Raw genomic sequence first — 17,547 nt, 5'->3', positions numbered from 1 at the left:
TTTGATTTAAGCATTTTCAGAGAATAAACGGTAGATTGTACCGCCTCAATGCTTGGATGTTGGAAATTGAGCCAGGCATTTTTCAAGTAGTGTGGCATGTATTCACAGAAAACAGCTGAACTAATGTAAAGATTCCTTTCAAAAGACTTTGCTTGCTATAGCATTTTCCTAGCATGTAGTTGAGTATAAGTTCTGTTGCAACAGCAATGCAAATTTTCTGTTTATCATTGACGTAGTTCCACTTAGAACAATGGGGTCTTGATAAATAAGATAGTTTTAAGTCCTTGAAATGATTTGTATTTAATATTTTCTCTCTTTTCTTTATGTCTCCACAGAAGTTCATGATGAAGGTGAGGCCTTGATCTTCTGCTATATGTATGATAATTCCTGTTATTGTGGGTATATGTCATACATAATATATATAGTCTATATATATATAGTGTATATGTATGTATGTATGAATTGGCTTTTTGACTTTTTGAAATAGGTTTTCTCTGTATAGACCTGGCTGTCCTAGAACTAAGTTTATAGACCATGCTGGCCTCAAACTCAGAGGTTTACCTGCCTCTGCCTCCCAAAGGCTGAGATTATAGGCTGTGCCATCACTCTTGGCTGTAATATTGCTTATGTATGATCATAGGCAGTATCCCATAACTTTTAGAATGACTATATATAATATTTTATAAGTTTTAGGATTGTTATATGAATTTTCTTTATGTTTGCATAGTGCTTTTCCTTTAAAAAATTTTAAATGAAATTAAATATTTAACATTTAAATGTAAATTACTCACCTTGATTTAATAATTTAAATAACTTTTGACATTTTTGGGTTATATAGAACCAAATTAAGTTTAATTAGTCATCCTTAGGGATTTCTTCCATTAAAGTATTTTTTTTTTAAATTGTGACTTGATTAGAATGTTCCCTTTGTAGGGATTCTGGCTGTTTTGCTTTTGGAAGACACTTGTGAGAATCTAAGAGGACCCTCCACTGGGAAATTAGAAGAAGTGTCATATTAGTTACCTTATTGTTGCTGTGGTCAAACGCTGTGACCAAGGCAACTTACAGAAGACAGAGCTTGTTTTAGCTCACGGTTCCAGAGGGTTAGAGTACACCGTGGTGGGAAGGAGTGGCAAGCAAGCTGCAGGCATGGCGGCTGGGGGACCACATTCAATCATAAACACGGAGCAGAGGATTAGCTGCACATAGGGCGATGCTATCTGCTCTCCACGCTTGCTCCAAGTGACTTTCTTCCTCTAGCAGGGCCCATAGCTGAAACCACAGTGTCACCAACTGGGGGGTCAAGTGTTCACATAACCCTGGTAGGGCATTTCTCATTCAAAACACCACAGGCATCAGCAACTACATTTTTGTTCTAGAAGAGAAAATAATAATTCAGTCCTGTTTTACTTCTCAACTAAATTAGAAAATTGGAAGCCCTTCCAAGGAGACACATAAACAGATGAAGGAAGAAGTTGAAGACAGAAAGAGGAAAATGAAGTTGATGGTTTTGTGTCGTTTCAACCAAATTATCCTACAGTTATTCAAGAATCTTGATGTTTTATGCTAAAACCTCAGAAGCAATAAAGACATCTAGTTCAGTATTCAGTTAATAAAGGCTTAATACAATTTGTAACTTGAAAAAAAACACATCATTTTAAAAGATAGAAATTTCTAGAAATATGAATGAAAATTTTGGATATGGATTGAAAAGGAAAGAAATGAAAGAAGTTCTCTTGCCCACCCATTGAATGAGTCAGTTAAGGCTTTTATTCCCATTGCAAACGCCAGGGTCAGTATTGTTGTGTTTCCCAGGTTGACCCTGTTCACTAATAGTAAAGACCATGACACTGCTGATCAGATGACAGAGCCTAGTGTCTGTTTCTTTGAAGCCATCTCTCTTCAAGGATGCGGAGCATAGGATAAGGCAAGGATGCTACATGTTCTATTACATCTATCCTGACAAGTGGCTTGTGTAGATATGATAAGCATGAAAATATGAATATATGCCATTTTCTTGCCGATATTAATAAGCAGTGAACTTCAATTTTTCTTGCTGACTATGCATCTACTGTATTTACTAAATCTTCACCTGCTTACCCGGGCCCCTAAACAGTGCTGTATCCACAGGTCATACAGTCACCAACCAAATCAGTTACCCTCCCAGCTCCTTTGCAGGAGCTGATTTGTAAAACTGCAGATAGAAAGATGAGGCCAGTCTGTAAACTCCAGGTGTTATAGCTCATTGATAGAATCGGGCTCTGATTTCTGTTAAGTGTGGGACAGAGTTCATCACATTGGATGTTGAGGAAGGACTAGTGTCTCATGAAGCAAACCACATGCATGTGTTTAGAGTAGTTTGTTCCCCTTAGTAGGAAGAGAATGCTAAACATGATCAGTTTTTATCTTGTAATCCTGATTTCCAGCCAGGTGGGTGTGGGCTTGCTGTGGGAACCCGTTTGTGATTGTTGGTGCCTAGGGATCTATGTTGGTGCTGTCTAAAGCCGGGTAGTTTATTCCACACTAGCACAGGAGAGAGGCCAGCCACTTACCATCAGAACTCTATCTGCTCAATGTTTGATGGGTTGGCCAAACCAGGTATTCTGTTATTAGGATCATTTTTGGTATCTTTGTGGGGATCAGGACTTAAGAGTTGCAGGACTGTTAGAGAATTCCTTGTAGCTGGAACTCTCAGGTGGCTGGAAATGCCAGGCCCCACAGGTCCCGATGCCCCTGTGTGCTGGGTGCTGCTCATTTTTTCCTTCTGCTCTTCTTAGACAATAGGGAAGGCTGGATAGAGAGGCATTTTCTCTGAAGATTTCTTCCTCATGAAACAACTAATTTTTTTTTATTCAAGATGTTAATATTTGTAGGCATAGTTAAATGTTTCTCCACAAATATCTGGACACTGAAAGAAATCTTATTACAGATTCCCCTTGCTGTGTATAGTGTCTGTTGCCCAGGCCTTGGTTCTGTATCACTGGACTTCTAGAGTTACATGGCACATGACTGTCTCCAAGGGGTGTAGAAGTTTATTGAATCACATTTCCTTCCTTCCCAGTTCCCTTCCCTTTGTTTTCTTCACTCTTTTCTTTCTTCCTTTTTTCCTTTCTCCTTCCTTCCGCTCTCTTCCCCTGTTCCTCTCATCCCTCCTCTCCACTGCCCTTCTCTCTTCACTTCCTTCCCCTTCTCCCTGCTAGCCCCTCCTTCTCTCCCCTTCCCTCAGAATCATACCCAGGACTTGCATGGAATAATCCTTACCACTCTACCACTGAGCTGCTTTGCAGCTCTGATTTAATTTTTTTTTTACACAAACCTCACATAATGACAGCTTTTAATTAGACTAGCAGAATGTTTCTGTACAGAGAAAGGGTTCTCTGTACACCCTGGTTTAATATACAACTTCTAACAGGGCATGACATAGTACAGCCATACTTAAGATGTTTATATATTTCATAGTGAATTTAATGGCTTTAAACATTGCTAATATAAAAGATAGATTAATAAGTCACTATATTTTACAATCATGTATTTGAAAAACATAGAGCCTAAAAAAACAGCACTGAAGATTTAATGTAGAACTAACAATATTCATGTAATGGTTTTCATCATTACCATTCAGATTTTATACTTCTGTGGAGGGTTTTGTGACTATAAATTTAAGCTCATGGCAATAACACCTCACATGCAGCTGTAGAAATCCAGCTGCCCCTGACCCACAAGATATAACAGACAGATAGCCCCTATGACCGTTTCTCTAAAGAAATACAGATATAGAACGTACATTGAGTTCATACCTAAGTGTGAACACTGGCACTTTAGTTGGCAATGTGATTTCCTCAGGTGGACTTTCTTTTTTCCCATGATCCTAGAAATCTAAAGGTCCACACATGGCCAATGATGCTAAATTTGTCTTCCAGTGACTTGTGAACTTTGCATGAGGATTTTTTTTAGATGATGTTCAGGAGTATCAGGTTTCATTTGAAAGTTGGGACATTTTTATCCACTTATCTCTTACAGATTTATTTTACATTATTCCGTAATATTAAGCCTGTCAGTCATCTCTATGAAATGAGAACAGTCCCCCATCCATAGAACTGGGAAAATCATTTTCACAGATATTTTCAAAAGTCAAATTTTACCTTTCATTAAATCATGAATGCTCTTAAATTAAATTTCATTAAGGGAGGATGGTCACCCCAAATACAGAATTTCTTTACCCTACCCCTTCTTCTTTCTTAAGCGTTTTAATGTGTGGGGAATGTATGGTATATGCATTTGTACACATACACCACACGTTAGGTGTATGCCTTTGTACACCTACACAATAGGTAGGTGTGTGTGTTTGTATACCTACATCACAGTAGATGTATTCCTTTGTACACATATAGATGTATGCCTTTGTGTACATGCACACCCACTTCCATAGACTGAAATGCTCCAACCCAATTCAGGTTTTCACTTAACAAATGTTTCTTGACTGATTACTGTCCACATACCTTTTCTTAGAGCTAAACATGAGCCAAGGTCACTCGCTGGGTTCTCAGTCTGCTTAAGGAGAAGCTGTTTTTGCTTGCAAAGTGATAAGGCCAGTGTACAGATATAGCTGAGAGCTACAGAGGGTCAGGGGAGAAGCTGACACTGTGGAACCTGGCTGAATTTCATGGATGAGGTGGTTAATCAGTTGAGTTTGAAAACCTCATGTCTAAGTCTGCATAAACAACAGAGTGAATTTTGAATTTCAAGACATAACAATTTAACTTTTTTTGTGGGGGAGTAGATGTGTTTATTTTATTTTTGTTTTTTTGTGACAGAGTTTCTCTGTATAGCCCTAGCTGTCCTGGAATTTGCTCTGTCGACAAGGCTGGCCTTGAACTCATAGAGATTTGCCTGCCTCTGCCTTCCGAGTGCTGGGATTAAAGGTGTGCACCACCACCACTCAGCGGTTAGTAGATATGTTTAGAATAGAGGACTGGCACCAGAGAGGATTGAGATCTAAGGTCTCCTGTATTTGTCCATCTCCAACTATGATCCTTGGGACAGTGGCTCAATGGGAAGTCTGCCTCAGAGCTCTCTAATCAGAATCTCATCGGAGGCCAAGAATATGTGATTAGTGAGTTCTCCCATCATTAAAGGGATTTGACTTATGCCTATGAGCAACTGGGAAGAATGAAAAGCTTATATCCCAGAGATGATGTGATCAATTTGGGGCTTTGCAAAGACTTATTCGTCAAACTAATACTTATCTGGTGCTTACTGTGTGCTGGGTACTTGGTGGGTCTCTGGATAAAAAGGTAACAGGGTAGTCTATCCAACAGAGGCTGCGTATAATTGAAACACAGGCAGTAGCTGTGCAGACTGTAAATGGTTAAAGTTGTAATAATTACTCACCAAAACCCAGTTATCTTTCCAGAGCTGGGTGAGATGATGGGATGCTTGCTCCATGGCAGGTATTTCCTTACAGCTTCATTTGTGGTTAAGAACTGGTTCCAGGGGGATTTGTTTTTCCAGTGCTTTGGTTTCATCCTCTCTTGCTGTGAACTTTCCTGTGAAGAAGAAAAGACAATTGACTTAGTTCTTTGCTCATCCACGATTCTCCTCTTCTCTACCTTCTTCTGTCCTTCCCATAGACTGCTCAAGGTGGAGGTCACCGCACACTCCTCTACGGACACGCCATATTGCTACGGCATTCCTACAGTGGTATGGTGAGTGGACATCTTGGTTTCATCTCTCGTGTGACCATGCTGGTCCAGGGGCAGATAAACTGTTGAGAATGTTGAGGGTATCATTTCAGTAATGATAGCAATGAGTTTGAATAGATACATTCTTTAATATCCTTGTACTCTGTTTAGTTTTCTCATTCATAAGATGAAGGTTAGATTTATACATAACAGTTATGCTCCTATTTTCAATGCCTTTGATAGACTTTTAGTACTTAGATAAATTTTTAAAAGATGCAAGTATAAAACTCAAATGTTATTTCCCGTTTCTAATTTTGTTTTAATTCTTAGTTTATAAATGCATTAGATACCCAGATCCAAGGGATCTGACATACTTTTGTGGACTCATATGCATATATATATATATATATATATAATATAAAACATAAAAATCAAGTAAATCTCAAACTACATTTCTGAAGACTAAGATAAAATACTACCTATGGATATCCTCAGAACCTGTTGTCTGTCATCTTGAGAGGGAGTGCTTTGTAGTCAAGGTGCAGAATGAGTCTCCAGATCAGTTTGGTCCCGCAGCCCTAGGATCTTGCCTCCCACCTGCTGTGCCTGCCCATCCAGCCCATTCCTTCATCTCCCTTCACACACCTGTGAACACCATTTAGCCAGATGTGCCGCGGTCCACACAGGACCGCTGGAGTGATGGCCTTGAGCACCCAGGTCTTCAGGGAGACCCAGCCTTGCTTAGTTCCCACTCTAGTTTCTGGATTCTCTTTGATGGAGTCCCTTCTTGCTGGCAGAGCCCTTGTCTCGTGCAGATGGTCCGGTATTTTAAGCACATGCCACATCCATCTTAGTGTCCTCATTCTGCTGTCACTTAACAAGGTGTTTGAAGTTGGAGGTGGGGACGTTGGCATGAAAAATGATCTAAACTTTATATCTGAGAATAGATATACTTAAGATAATCTAAGGGGAGGGAGGAAGCAGACAATGCAGTTGAGAGAGTCAAAGCTCTCTGGGAGAAATGTGTATATGTATTTTCATGTTGCCCTCATTTTAGCAAGATAAAGAGTCGCATGCCCGAGTATGTTCAGGGTGTTTTTTGTTGTTGTCTTTTTAATGAAAGCAAAAGTGGATGATGAAAGTGAATAGCTTTTGTGTTTCTTTCAGGGATAGCTTTCTGATGATGTCAGATCGTATTGTGCTTTTGCAGAGGACCATGAATATCACATGAAGGGAAGAGACATGCAAACATGTCCCTGATCACTTGTCCCCTTGTACTGACAGAGCTCATTTCCTCAGTCTTTTGTGAGGCACAGAGGTCTCCTTTCCTTTTCCTGCCTCTCTGAAGGCCTGCTGTGCAAGGGCTGCTTTGCCTCAGATGTTGGAATGTCTCCATATTGCTAATCGAAGACAGACCAATAACAACTTGTCCAAATGGGAGTCTGATATGACTGTGCACATTTTGCAATAATTTAGTTGGCGTATAAAGTAGTAGGCTTCATTACTCTTTGCCTGCACCCCTGTATATCATGTATATTATGTTTTGTTCCCATTCACCTCACTCACTGCCGTCCCTCCTCTGCCCTTACTGCTCTTCTTTTCTCCAAATAGTCCCCCTTTCCTCTTTCATGTCACAGACCCTATTGCTCTCTCTTATGTCCCCCCTTCTCCGTTACACCTCCCCCATCCTCTTCTGGTCCCTCTTCTACTTCCATGCACCCACTCATCACCCCTCACCCTAGTCAGAATGGCTGTCATCGGAAAAAAAACAACAGCAAATGCTAAAGGGGACTGTGGGGAGACAGGAGCCCTTATGGGCCAATTGTGAGAGTGTAAACTCTGTAGCCACCTTGGAAATCTGTGTGGAGGCTCTTCCAAAAAGCTAAAAATAGAATGGCCGTATGACTCAGCTCTGCCATGTGTGGGTATATGCCCATAGGCTTCTGAGTCAGCGGACTGGAGGTACATTTGCTCATCCATGTCTATTGCTGCATTAATCACAGTAGCCACAGGAGGACTGTGCACATTTCGTGGTGACGATTGATCTTGTATTTTTAGTATTTGTGCTGTCTCTCCACCTCCCGGTCTTCCACTGACAAACTTGCCTTTGATGTTGGCCTTCAAGAGGACACCACAGGTGAGTACCCTGCACTGTCATGGGACCTTATTCAGAGCGAGGCTGGCTAGATATGGTCAGACACACATGAGGTGGCTGTTTTTGTAATAAAGTCACAAAATGCTTTTCTCTTTGACATTTTTGATAGAGTGAGAGAGTGTATTTTTTCCTCCTGGTTGATTTTCTATAGGTGATTGGTTAGATATCAAATTTTGATATCATATCCTTTCTTTTTGTGGGTTGAGAGAGGAAAAATCAGTTCCTACTACATGATTGACTGGCTGTGTGAAGCGTGTTGACAATCACTGACCAGTTTGGAAAGTATTACTGTATGACTTTTAACTATTCATCTTAAAACATCCTTAGGTATAAGATACTAGTGTGCTCAACGTTAACACTCAAGCACAAAAATAGAAAATAACATTCTTTGTTGCTTTGCCTCCAGGGCTCTGTGTCCAAACAGATACATGTTTCCTTGTAGTGAGAACAATGAAAAAGGTTTATATGAACACATTTAGCCTTTCGTAAAATCCAAGTGTGAGATCACAAGGTTTATCTGTGTTCTTCTTCTTTCTCATCTGCATCTACGTTAACTCAGAGCCCCGATTAGAACATCTTGTCTTTTACAACAAACAACATGACTTATGGAATGAAACTTTAGTAACAGGGCTGGGGATGCAACTCAGGGTTAGAGCACTTGCCTGCCGTGTGATGAGTCATGGGCTCAATTCTAAATGTCAATAAGATAAAATAAAATAAAATTCAATGTCAAATAGAAAAAGGGTGGAAGGAGAGAAACCAACTTTTATTATGTTGTTCTTCCCTGGAAGGGACCATCCCTCCAGCTACCACTCACTGCATTTTACCTCTTAAGAGAAAACAAATATGCTCACAGAAGATGTAGTTCAGGGGCAGAGTGCTGGCATGCGGAAGGCCCTGGATTTTGTCCCTAACACCATGAACCAAGCAGAACCCATGTAACACACATGCCCAAGGTTTTTAGGAGCTATAATTAGCACAGCGAGTTAACTACTAGTAGCAGTTTTATATGCTACAAGCTTCAGCAGGCAAGAGGAAGAGAACTGAAATCTTTTCTCCACACACAGAAGTGATGCATGCTTGAGGAAGGGTCTTCATCCTGATGTAAGGTTTATATAGCAAAACGGTACATGGTACCCACATGGGAGCTATGTGTTTACGTTCTGTATATTCATTAAAAATGGTTTTTCATATTAACTAAATTTTCATAAAATAATGGAGATGATGATAAAAATATATAGTGAACCCAGTAAATGGATTTTTTTGGGGGGAAGGTTTCTAGACAGGGTTTCTCTGTAGGTTTATAGCCAAGTTACTTTTGATAATTTTGATACTCCTGGCAAGAAAAAGATAAACATAATATTCAGATATTTTACTTCATCGTATGTAAATTCAGTTCTGTATTTTTCTAGTTTCTCATTTTTTAAAATATATTTTAGAAAACATTAAAACTTTGATAACTTTGATAATCCTTGGAAGAAAAAGATAAACATAATATTCAGATATTTTACTTCATCTTACATCAATTCAGTTCTGTATTTTTCTAGTTTCTCAACTTTTTTTTCTTAATGTATTTTAGAAAACATTTAAAAAAATCCCAAGTAAAACAAATCTTAATTTGCACACCCAAACACAGGACATGTATTTATATGTTGAGCTAATTTCATGGTAGAAACAAATAGCCACCAGCCCCCACCCAGAGTCCTCCCCTACACCGCGAGCCTTTATTCTACCCTACTTTCTCCCGAGCTTTGACTCTTTTTGTGAATTATTGAAGAACCATGGCCTTTATCCTTCGTTCTCTGTTTGCCTTCCCCAGAATCAAACACGGCAGATGATCTTTTTCTTTCTTTTCTGTCGATGGATTTTCAGCTACTAAGGCAATGACTGAGAAGTAGTGGATGCCCTGTCACTGGGCGAATGAGAGAAAATGTGGATCGCAGGCATGGGAAAGAAAACTCTGACTGGTGATGGGCAGTTAAGACGGGTCGGAGTGAGAACAGCTCAGGCCCAGATTCTGTGTTGACTATATGAGTTCTGAGGATATATCCCGGATGAATTTACTCATTCATACAACATTAATTGTTGAATGCTACAGTGTGGTGGCAGGACCCGGGAAAGCCATCCATGTTCTGGCATTGGGGAGTTAGTTCAGGAAAAGAAATATTACAGAAAAGGGTTCTGTATCTTGCTCAGCGGGCAAGATGACTCAGCAAGCCTGATAGTCTGGATTCGATCCCCAGGGTCCCACATGGCACAAGGGGAGAGGTTGTGAGCTGTCCCCTGATATTCACACACATGCTATGGTTTGTGGTATGCAGATGTAAATAAATGGAAGTGAAATAAACTTTAAAAAGGAAAAAATAATAAAGCTTGGTCAGGAGGAGAATGACCCTTGTGGATGACAGGTACCACCGGAAGACACTTGGAGTTGTCAGAGAGACCCTGAGCCTGGGACTCCGCAGGAACTGTCTGCCTTTATGCTTCTGGCATGGGTGATGGGATGAAGAAAGCAGGCGGACATGAGCTTTTTACTGCTACTTGGCTTGCTTTAGACGGATTTGTTCGAATGTACACCTAGCTCTTCTAGTGCGTCTTTCTGTACTGAGAGTCTCTTAGATGAATAAGAACTAATGCATTTTGCAAGGAAATAAAGTAGAGCAGAGGAGACACAGTAATGAGATTTTTAAGATAGCAATCCTTTGTGTCATTTTTGAATCAACAAAAGAACATTTATAATGCAACTATACCAACAGAACACTTCAATTCGTTTTGATGAAAATCATGTAAAAAGTAGATTTATTTTTAGAGAGTAATGTTAGCAAGATTGCTTAAGGAATGACGTCATCTCGAATGACAGATACATCTAGGCCTACTTTAATTCATGTAAATAAAATGTCCTTTTCCAGCAATTTTTAATGGAGAAAAGACACCAAGCTGTCACACCTATTTCCCATTAGGAGTAAGTTTGTCTTTCAGTTTGTCCTTCCCTAAGTGAATTTGGCTGAGTTCTTTTGATTTTTCAGGATCCAAGAGATTAATTTGCACAAAATCATGTATTTCTGAAAGTGGTGTCACCTGCAGAGGAAATGGATCTTAGGTTAACTAGATCTTTCCCATGTTTCAATTCTATCGCTCACAGGGGAGGCTTGCTGGTGGACCATACATCCTGCCTCTAAGCAGAGATCAGAAGGAGAAAAGGTGCGGGTTGGAGATGACCTCATTTTGGTCAGTGTGTCCTCTGAAAGGTACTTGGTAAGTACGGGAACCAGAGTGAGGACTTGAGGCCATGCTGAGAGATGGGCCCATAAAATGATGCTTCTGAGGAAGTGTGCTTATGAACAGACACAGCTAGGGATATGGCTCACAAAAGCTTGGGTCTCTGTCTGATGAACTATAAATAACTCCTGAGAAGGAGACCTTGGTGGCCTGCAGGGGAGGGTGGCTCCTTGGGTCTGTTGAGCAGGCTTCCCTCCAGACCTTGATATGCATATTCATGAGGCTGATGGTGCCTGTTCTTGGAGTCTTTTATTAATAGCATGTAAAAGGAGTCTAATCAGGAGTTTCAGATCCCGTAGTCTTTAATTTGTGCCTCATATAAAGGCTGTGTCAATTGGGTGCTCATTCCATATTTTGATACTTATGAAAGTAATTGACTGTGTGAGAGACACTTTTAAGTAGCAGCTTGTCTGTCATGAGCACTGCCTGGATTCAAACAGTAGGGACTGAGCGTAGGAAATGAAGTAAGTGACTTAGTCATTGAATGTATTTCTTGATTTTTGTGTTGAGGCAATCGTGGGTTTAGTAAGTTTTTAAATAGGTTGTAGTTTTCCTAATCTAAAGAGTCATGCTGTATAGAAGTTCACAGAAAAATGAAATCCATGAACTGGTAGAAGGAACAAGTATACAATATTCTTTGTTGTTTTGTAATTTTATTTGTTTTTGTTTGTTTGTCTGTTTGTTTTGAGAGCAGGTCTCACTATGTAGTCCAGGCTAGCCTTGAACTCATCACCCTTTTACCTCACCCTCCATTGCTGCCATGGTAGGTCTTCACCACCATACTCAGCTAAATATTATCTTTCTTTTTTGCAACCCAGCCCTTGTTTATGCTAGTCAAGTTCTCTGCTACTGAGCTACAATCCAGTCCACTCTTTAAAGATTGAACAACTAATTAGACATTGTTCTAGCTTGCTTTTCTATTGCCGTTATCAACACCATAGCCAAAGCAACTTGAGGATGAAAAGGTTTATTTCATCTTATAGGTTACCGTCTGTTATTGGGGGAAGTCAAGGCAAGAACTTGAAGCATAAACCATGAAGGAAAAATGCTTACTGGCTTCCTCCCACTGGCTCATGCGAAGGTAGCTTTCTTATACATCCCAGGCCCACTTGCCTAGGGCTGGTACTGCCTGCAGAGGGCTGGGCTCGCCCATCCCAATTATCAATCATGCCTCACAGACACATCACAGGTTTATCAATGAATCAAGGTAAATTCCAGTTAGGATTTCCTTGGGCGACTCTGAGCTGTGTCAGATTGACAGCTGAGGTCAACTAGGAGAAACAGAGAAGATATTTCTGTTTTTCGTGAATATCTACATAAAGTATCCCACATATCAAAGAGGTTTGAAGGTGCCCTACTGCTCTCTAAACATGGAAATAGAAGCTAGGGAAACAGGTCAGCCCATCAGATACTTGTGTGCAATCATGAGGACATGAGTTCATATTCCAGAGCCCATACAAAAGCAGGGCATGGTAGTACACTTGTCTCAATTATGGCTCTTGGTGCTTGCTGGCCAGCCAGCCTAATCTACTTAGTAAGCTTCAGGTCAGTGTGACCCTCTCTCAAGAACAAAGTGAATGGCACTTGAAGAATGACTCCTGAGGTTGACTTTTGGCTTCTACATGCACATTACACACGTATACGTACATTTGCATGCACACCTACAGGCACGTGCACACACATACACCCAAGACTGTAATAGGGTGGGCTTGATAGTAAAGTCATTTTCAATGTGCCAACACATTCAGTTTATTCTCAAGTGTTCCTAGGAAGAAGAGCCTTGCCCGACTTCCTGTATACAAAGTGGTGGTGCTATAGACAGGGAAATAGCTCAGCAGGGCCATGTCACGAAGAGAAGAAATTGTGCTGTTTGGTGTGTCTGCTCCTACGCAGCTGTGGGAGGCCTGGAGTGATCTTCCACTTTTGTCTCGGACATTGTCCCTGTGACTTGTGCCATGCAGCTGTGCAACTTATTAAAATACCCATTATTAAACCACTGATGTGTGCCAGGGCTGTGCCATGAGGGTGATGTATGCTGATCAGAAGATGCGCATTTCAAGTTTAGCTGTGCTTAGAAGCCAATAGCAAGAGAAACAGCTCACGCCCCCTTCAGCGCAATATTCCAAACACATGTCCATTTGGTTTGGACCTGAGTTCCTGTCTGCTGTGGTTTTCTGTAAAAATGAGGAGCGGGCTGCGTTCCGGCCGCCCGGCTAGCTTATGCCCGAAATAACAGCACACAAATTGTATTCATTTAAACACTGCCTGGCCCATTATTTTTAGCCTCATATTGGCTAATTCTCACATCTTAGCTAACCCATTTCTATTAATGTGTATTGCCACTTGACTGTGGCTTACTGGCATGGGTCTAACCAGCATCCATCTTGGAGAGGAGAACAGTGGCATCTGCCACACTGCCTTCTTCCTCCCAGAATTCTGTTATGTCTACTCCACCCACCTAAGGGCTGGCCTATCAAAAGGCCAAGGCAGCTTCTTTATTTAACCAACGAAAGTAATACATAGAAGACCCTCCTACACCAGTTTTCTAGTTTGGACTTTGTACTGTGTAGCAGAGGCTGATTTGCTAGGGTAGTTTCATTATGAATCTGAGTAATGAAATATTCAGAATTTCAAAGAACTAGGCATCTAATGTCCCTTCTATGGTTGTCAACCTGTCCAGTTCTGGAACCAGCTCCCTTACCTCCAGATTTGCTCTTTGTAAAGTAAGGTTGATGCTAGTGGGAACACCCATCCAGACCTTACCGTGTAAGGCATTGAGTGATCAAAGACTTCTGGAATAAATGACAAAAAATGACACACGCGGTAACATGACCTACAAACTTTGTAAGAAATAAACTCGCTTCATTAAAATTTACTACTGGTTTCCAAGCTTCATTTTGCTCAAGTACTTAACTTCATTTTCCCGAGTAGCCTTTATAAATACATATTACAGAAAATATGCTAGGGATATAATATATAAATAATTTATATTAGATATAAGGTTATATTAGATATAAAACAAAATATGTAAATATAATAAGTATATCTTTATGTTATATATAAAACTTATAAATATAAATAAATAGATATGTGTGTGAATGTGATTTTGAGACCTGATCTTACACTGTAGCCTTGCACTTGTTGTGTAGCCCAAGATGGCCTTAAACTCATAGTGATCTTTTTTCTGCCTCAGCCTCCTCAGTGTTAGGGTCAGAGGCATTAGCTCCCACACCCGGTTCTGGGTAATCCTTTAAGTAGAGGTAAGCACAGCAACAAGCCGCAGTGCTGGGATTCCACGCTCATGTGCTAACGAGGTCAGTGCTTTTATTATTCATATCCACAGACTCCCGCTTATATAGAAAGAAGGAAACCCAAGAACACGCTCTTGTCTCTGCCCTTGGAGAAATAGTGTTGGAACCAAACTATGTTAAGCCAGCTTTCTGCCAGTGTGACAGGTATCTGAGACAGGCAACTTAAAAGAAGGAAAGACCAGTGGTGAGGCAGAGCATGGTGTCCGGGGAGACACGGTAGAGCGAGGCTCCTCACTTCATGGAAGTGGGGACATGGCTAGAGGGAATTAAGGATCCTCATCTTCCTATCACCAATCAGCCCAATCACCCAACCGTCTCCCTCTAGGCTCCACCACCTAAAGGTTTCCTCCCAACAGTTAAGGAACTGTCAGTCTTACAGGACAGGTGAAGGATGCTGATGCTGTCAGCTGTCCCCTTTGCTCTAAGGACCACTCATTACTGACTCTCATTTCTTCTATGATTGACTAGTAATGGGTTGAGTACTGTGGTGATGGGTTCAAGGGTGCATCCGGTGGACTCAGTGCAAAGGCTTTTAGAAAACAAATGGTGATAAAGGAGCAAAGTAGTGAATGGACTTTAAATGCCCCAGGCCTGACTGATCCTCGTGTCTCCACCTTCCAAGTGTTAGCTAGGATTACAGACATGTGACACTGTGCTCAGTGTACGTGGTGCTGGCATTTGTGCTCAAGGTCTTGTCTATTCTAGACAAGCACTCTGTTAGCTGAGCCACATCCCTAGGCCCATGTGGAGTTTCTGGAGTCCTCAGTTTCTTCATCTTCACTATGGGAATTATGAATAATGTGGCTGATGCGGGCATTCAGAGACTCAAATGCTGAAATCTAAGCAAGGTCATCAGCCCTTGAGTAGTAAGTGTCTGCCATTGTTTGCTTGGGAGGTTTGTACCTTTGCACGATGGTTAAAGAAGTTGGCTGGTATTTAGCTCGAGGAAGAAAAACTTGGCCAGAAGAGGACTATTTATAGAGAGTCTTAAATAAAGATCTATTAAGTGAAAGCAAGGTCTGTCCTTCTGAGATGCTGACATGATTAAAAATGAATTAAATCTTTTGTCTCAGAACACATTGGTTAAAGAGACTGTTGAAAAAACTCCCAGCCTTTGACTTTTTCTTATCGGGTCTATGACTGCCGAGCTATTTTTCTTTCACTTCTGAGCTCAATTAAGGTTAATCCGACTTTGGAACACTAATGGGGCTTGAAGCCCTTGCCGTGGTGAATTGATGGCCAGCTGATTTTCCTCCCTCCCATCTGCAAAGGCGCCTCCTAGACAGAAGAGGGTGCTGTGGTCAGGAACCCTCAGCCTGTCAGCCTTACCAGTTGGACATGGGTCAAGGAATAAGGGTCTAGGCTGTAAGAATGGTTGTCAACTACTCACGCTTCTTATGTTTGCTGTTCTCATTTGAAATGGCATCCTGATCTTTTTAGGAATATCCAGAGGATTTTTCTGTGCTCCTATTGGATGATTTGTCTTCTAAAGAGGCTTCTCCAAAGGAGCTTATGTGTAAGAGAAAGAACTAACCCTCCTGAAAGCAGCGAGAAAGAACTAACCCTCCTGAAAGCAGCGAGAAAGAACTAACCCTCCTGAAAGCAGCGAGAAAGAACTAACCCTCCTGAAAGCAGGACAAGAAGTGTTACTGACCTAGGATCTACTTCAAATGGAATAAAATAGGATCAGTCACATGAAACCTCATTTTTAATGTGTCAGTTGTAGAATCTCCCTGGTCTTCACCAAAGTTTCCCATCTGTGATTTGCCTTTTTACTCTTTAAGTGTTAGTTTTCTGTTAATTGTATGTGATAGACATACAAAGATCTTATGATCCATAAAACCATGGTCCAATCACTGATGAAAAATAAACCAGGGGTCTGGATAGATAGCTCAGTGGTTAAGAACTCTTGGTCCTCTTTCAGGGGACCCAGGTTCTGTGTCTTTGTCATGCAAACACACAGAAATCAGAAGACACCTTTCACAAGTTGGTTCTGTCCTTCCACCATGTGGGTCCTAAGGATTGAACTCAGGTCAGCAGTTTTGATGGCAAACAACATTGCCTTCTAAGTTCGTTCTCTCTCTCTCTCTCTCTCTCTCTCTCTCTCTCTCTCTCTCTCTCTCTCTCTCCCTCCCTCCCTCCCTCCCTCCCTTCCTCCCTCCCTCCCTTCCTCCTTAGTTCCATATTTTATTAGTGGCAAACAAGTAACTAACACATGTTATTTTCAGAGAGTTAGAAAAAAAAAGGTGCTGATGGTACCAAAAGGAACCAAATTCATGTCTTTAGGTTGGCACCATGAGCCTTTACTCACCTACTGAACTGTCTCTGTGGGCCTTAGTTAGGGTTTTTAAATAAGAAATGCAAAGATGTTTTGATTGCATGGCAAGTTATTGAATTTCCTAAAGCTGCATAAATATATCAACAGAAGGCAGGGGTCAGTCATATTTATGAGTGATTTATTATGTCATCCAGTTCAATTTGGGGGCTATCCTAAACACATGCTCTGCCACTGAGCCATCAGTCCCCCCGATTCAATTTTATCCTCCCTGTGGACCAGATGGTGGAGGGAGCCATCAAATATTACATTTAAAAAAGCATTCATATCTTTGTTCACTATTTATCTTTTCTTATTTTTTTTCCAAAGAAAAAGCTGTAGCCCGAGGAGTAAGATGGCTTGTTTACTCATGTTTCTTGTCCCTGGATGTTAATTTATTTGGAACTCTGTATCACCAGGGCCCAAGTGCCTGACATTTAATAAGAGATAAATAAACGAATGAAAAACTGCATCAGACAAGGGCTGGATTCAGAGAATCTTAGAAAAATGTTGGGATGACAGAACCTCCTGGCAATCTGATAAAACACTGGGACCTGCTGTCACAACCAGCCCTTAGAATGCTTCAAATAAATCCATGGGATTAGAAAGGAAATTAAAAGGTCAGACTATAGCTCTGTGGCGTTTGGGTTGAGATCCCCAGGGAAAGCTATGGGTCATTTAGGTCTCTGTCATATAATATCTCATTCCCCCAACATAGTTTGGGGCTTAGCAATTTTGATGGGTCCTGCTCTACTGCTCCTAAATTGGAAACTACACTTCTTTTCCTCCTCCTCCTCCTCCTCCTCC

The 17,547-nt window shown here is 40.9% G+C and overlaps 1 protein-coding gene across 3 annotated transcripts in view; it reads left to right on the top strand.

Annotated features, from left to right (window-relative positions):
- Positions 1–17,547, top strand: part of Ryr2 (ryanodine receptor 2) — a 574,535-nt gene that overhangs the window by 236,421 nt on the left and 320,567 nt on the right. For all 3 annotated transcript variants that reach the window (XM_026788350.1, XM_026788349.1, XM_026788348.1), the window contains 4 exons: positions 336–350; positions 5,631–5,705; positions 7,740–7,818; positions 10,979–11,091. In XM_026788350.1, the coding sequence (XP_026644151.1) occupies positions 336–350; positions 5,631–5,705; positions 7,740–7,818; positions 10,979–11,091 (282 nt within the window). The remainder of the gene's footprint in view (positions 1–335; positions 351–5,630; positions 5,706–7,739; positions 7,819–10,978; positions 11,092–17,547) is intronic.

This window comes from Microtus ochrogaster, unplaced genomic scaffold (assembly GCF_000317375.1).
Source record: "Microtus ochrogaster isolate Prairie Vole_2 unplaced genomic scaffold, MicOch1.0 UNK2, whole genome shotgun sequence".
NCBI classification, from domain to species: domain Eukaryota; kingdom Metazoa; phylum Chordata; class Mammalia; order Rodentia; family Cricetidae; genus Microtus; species Microtus ochrogaster.
This window is presented reverse-complemented; position numbering and strand designations above follow the sequence as displayed.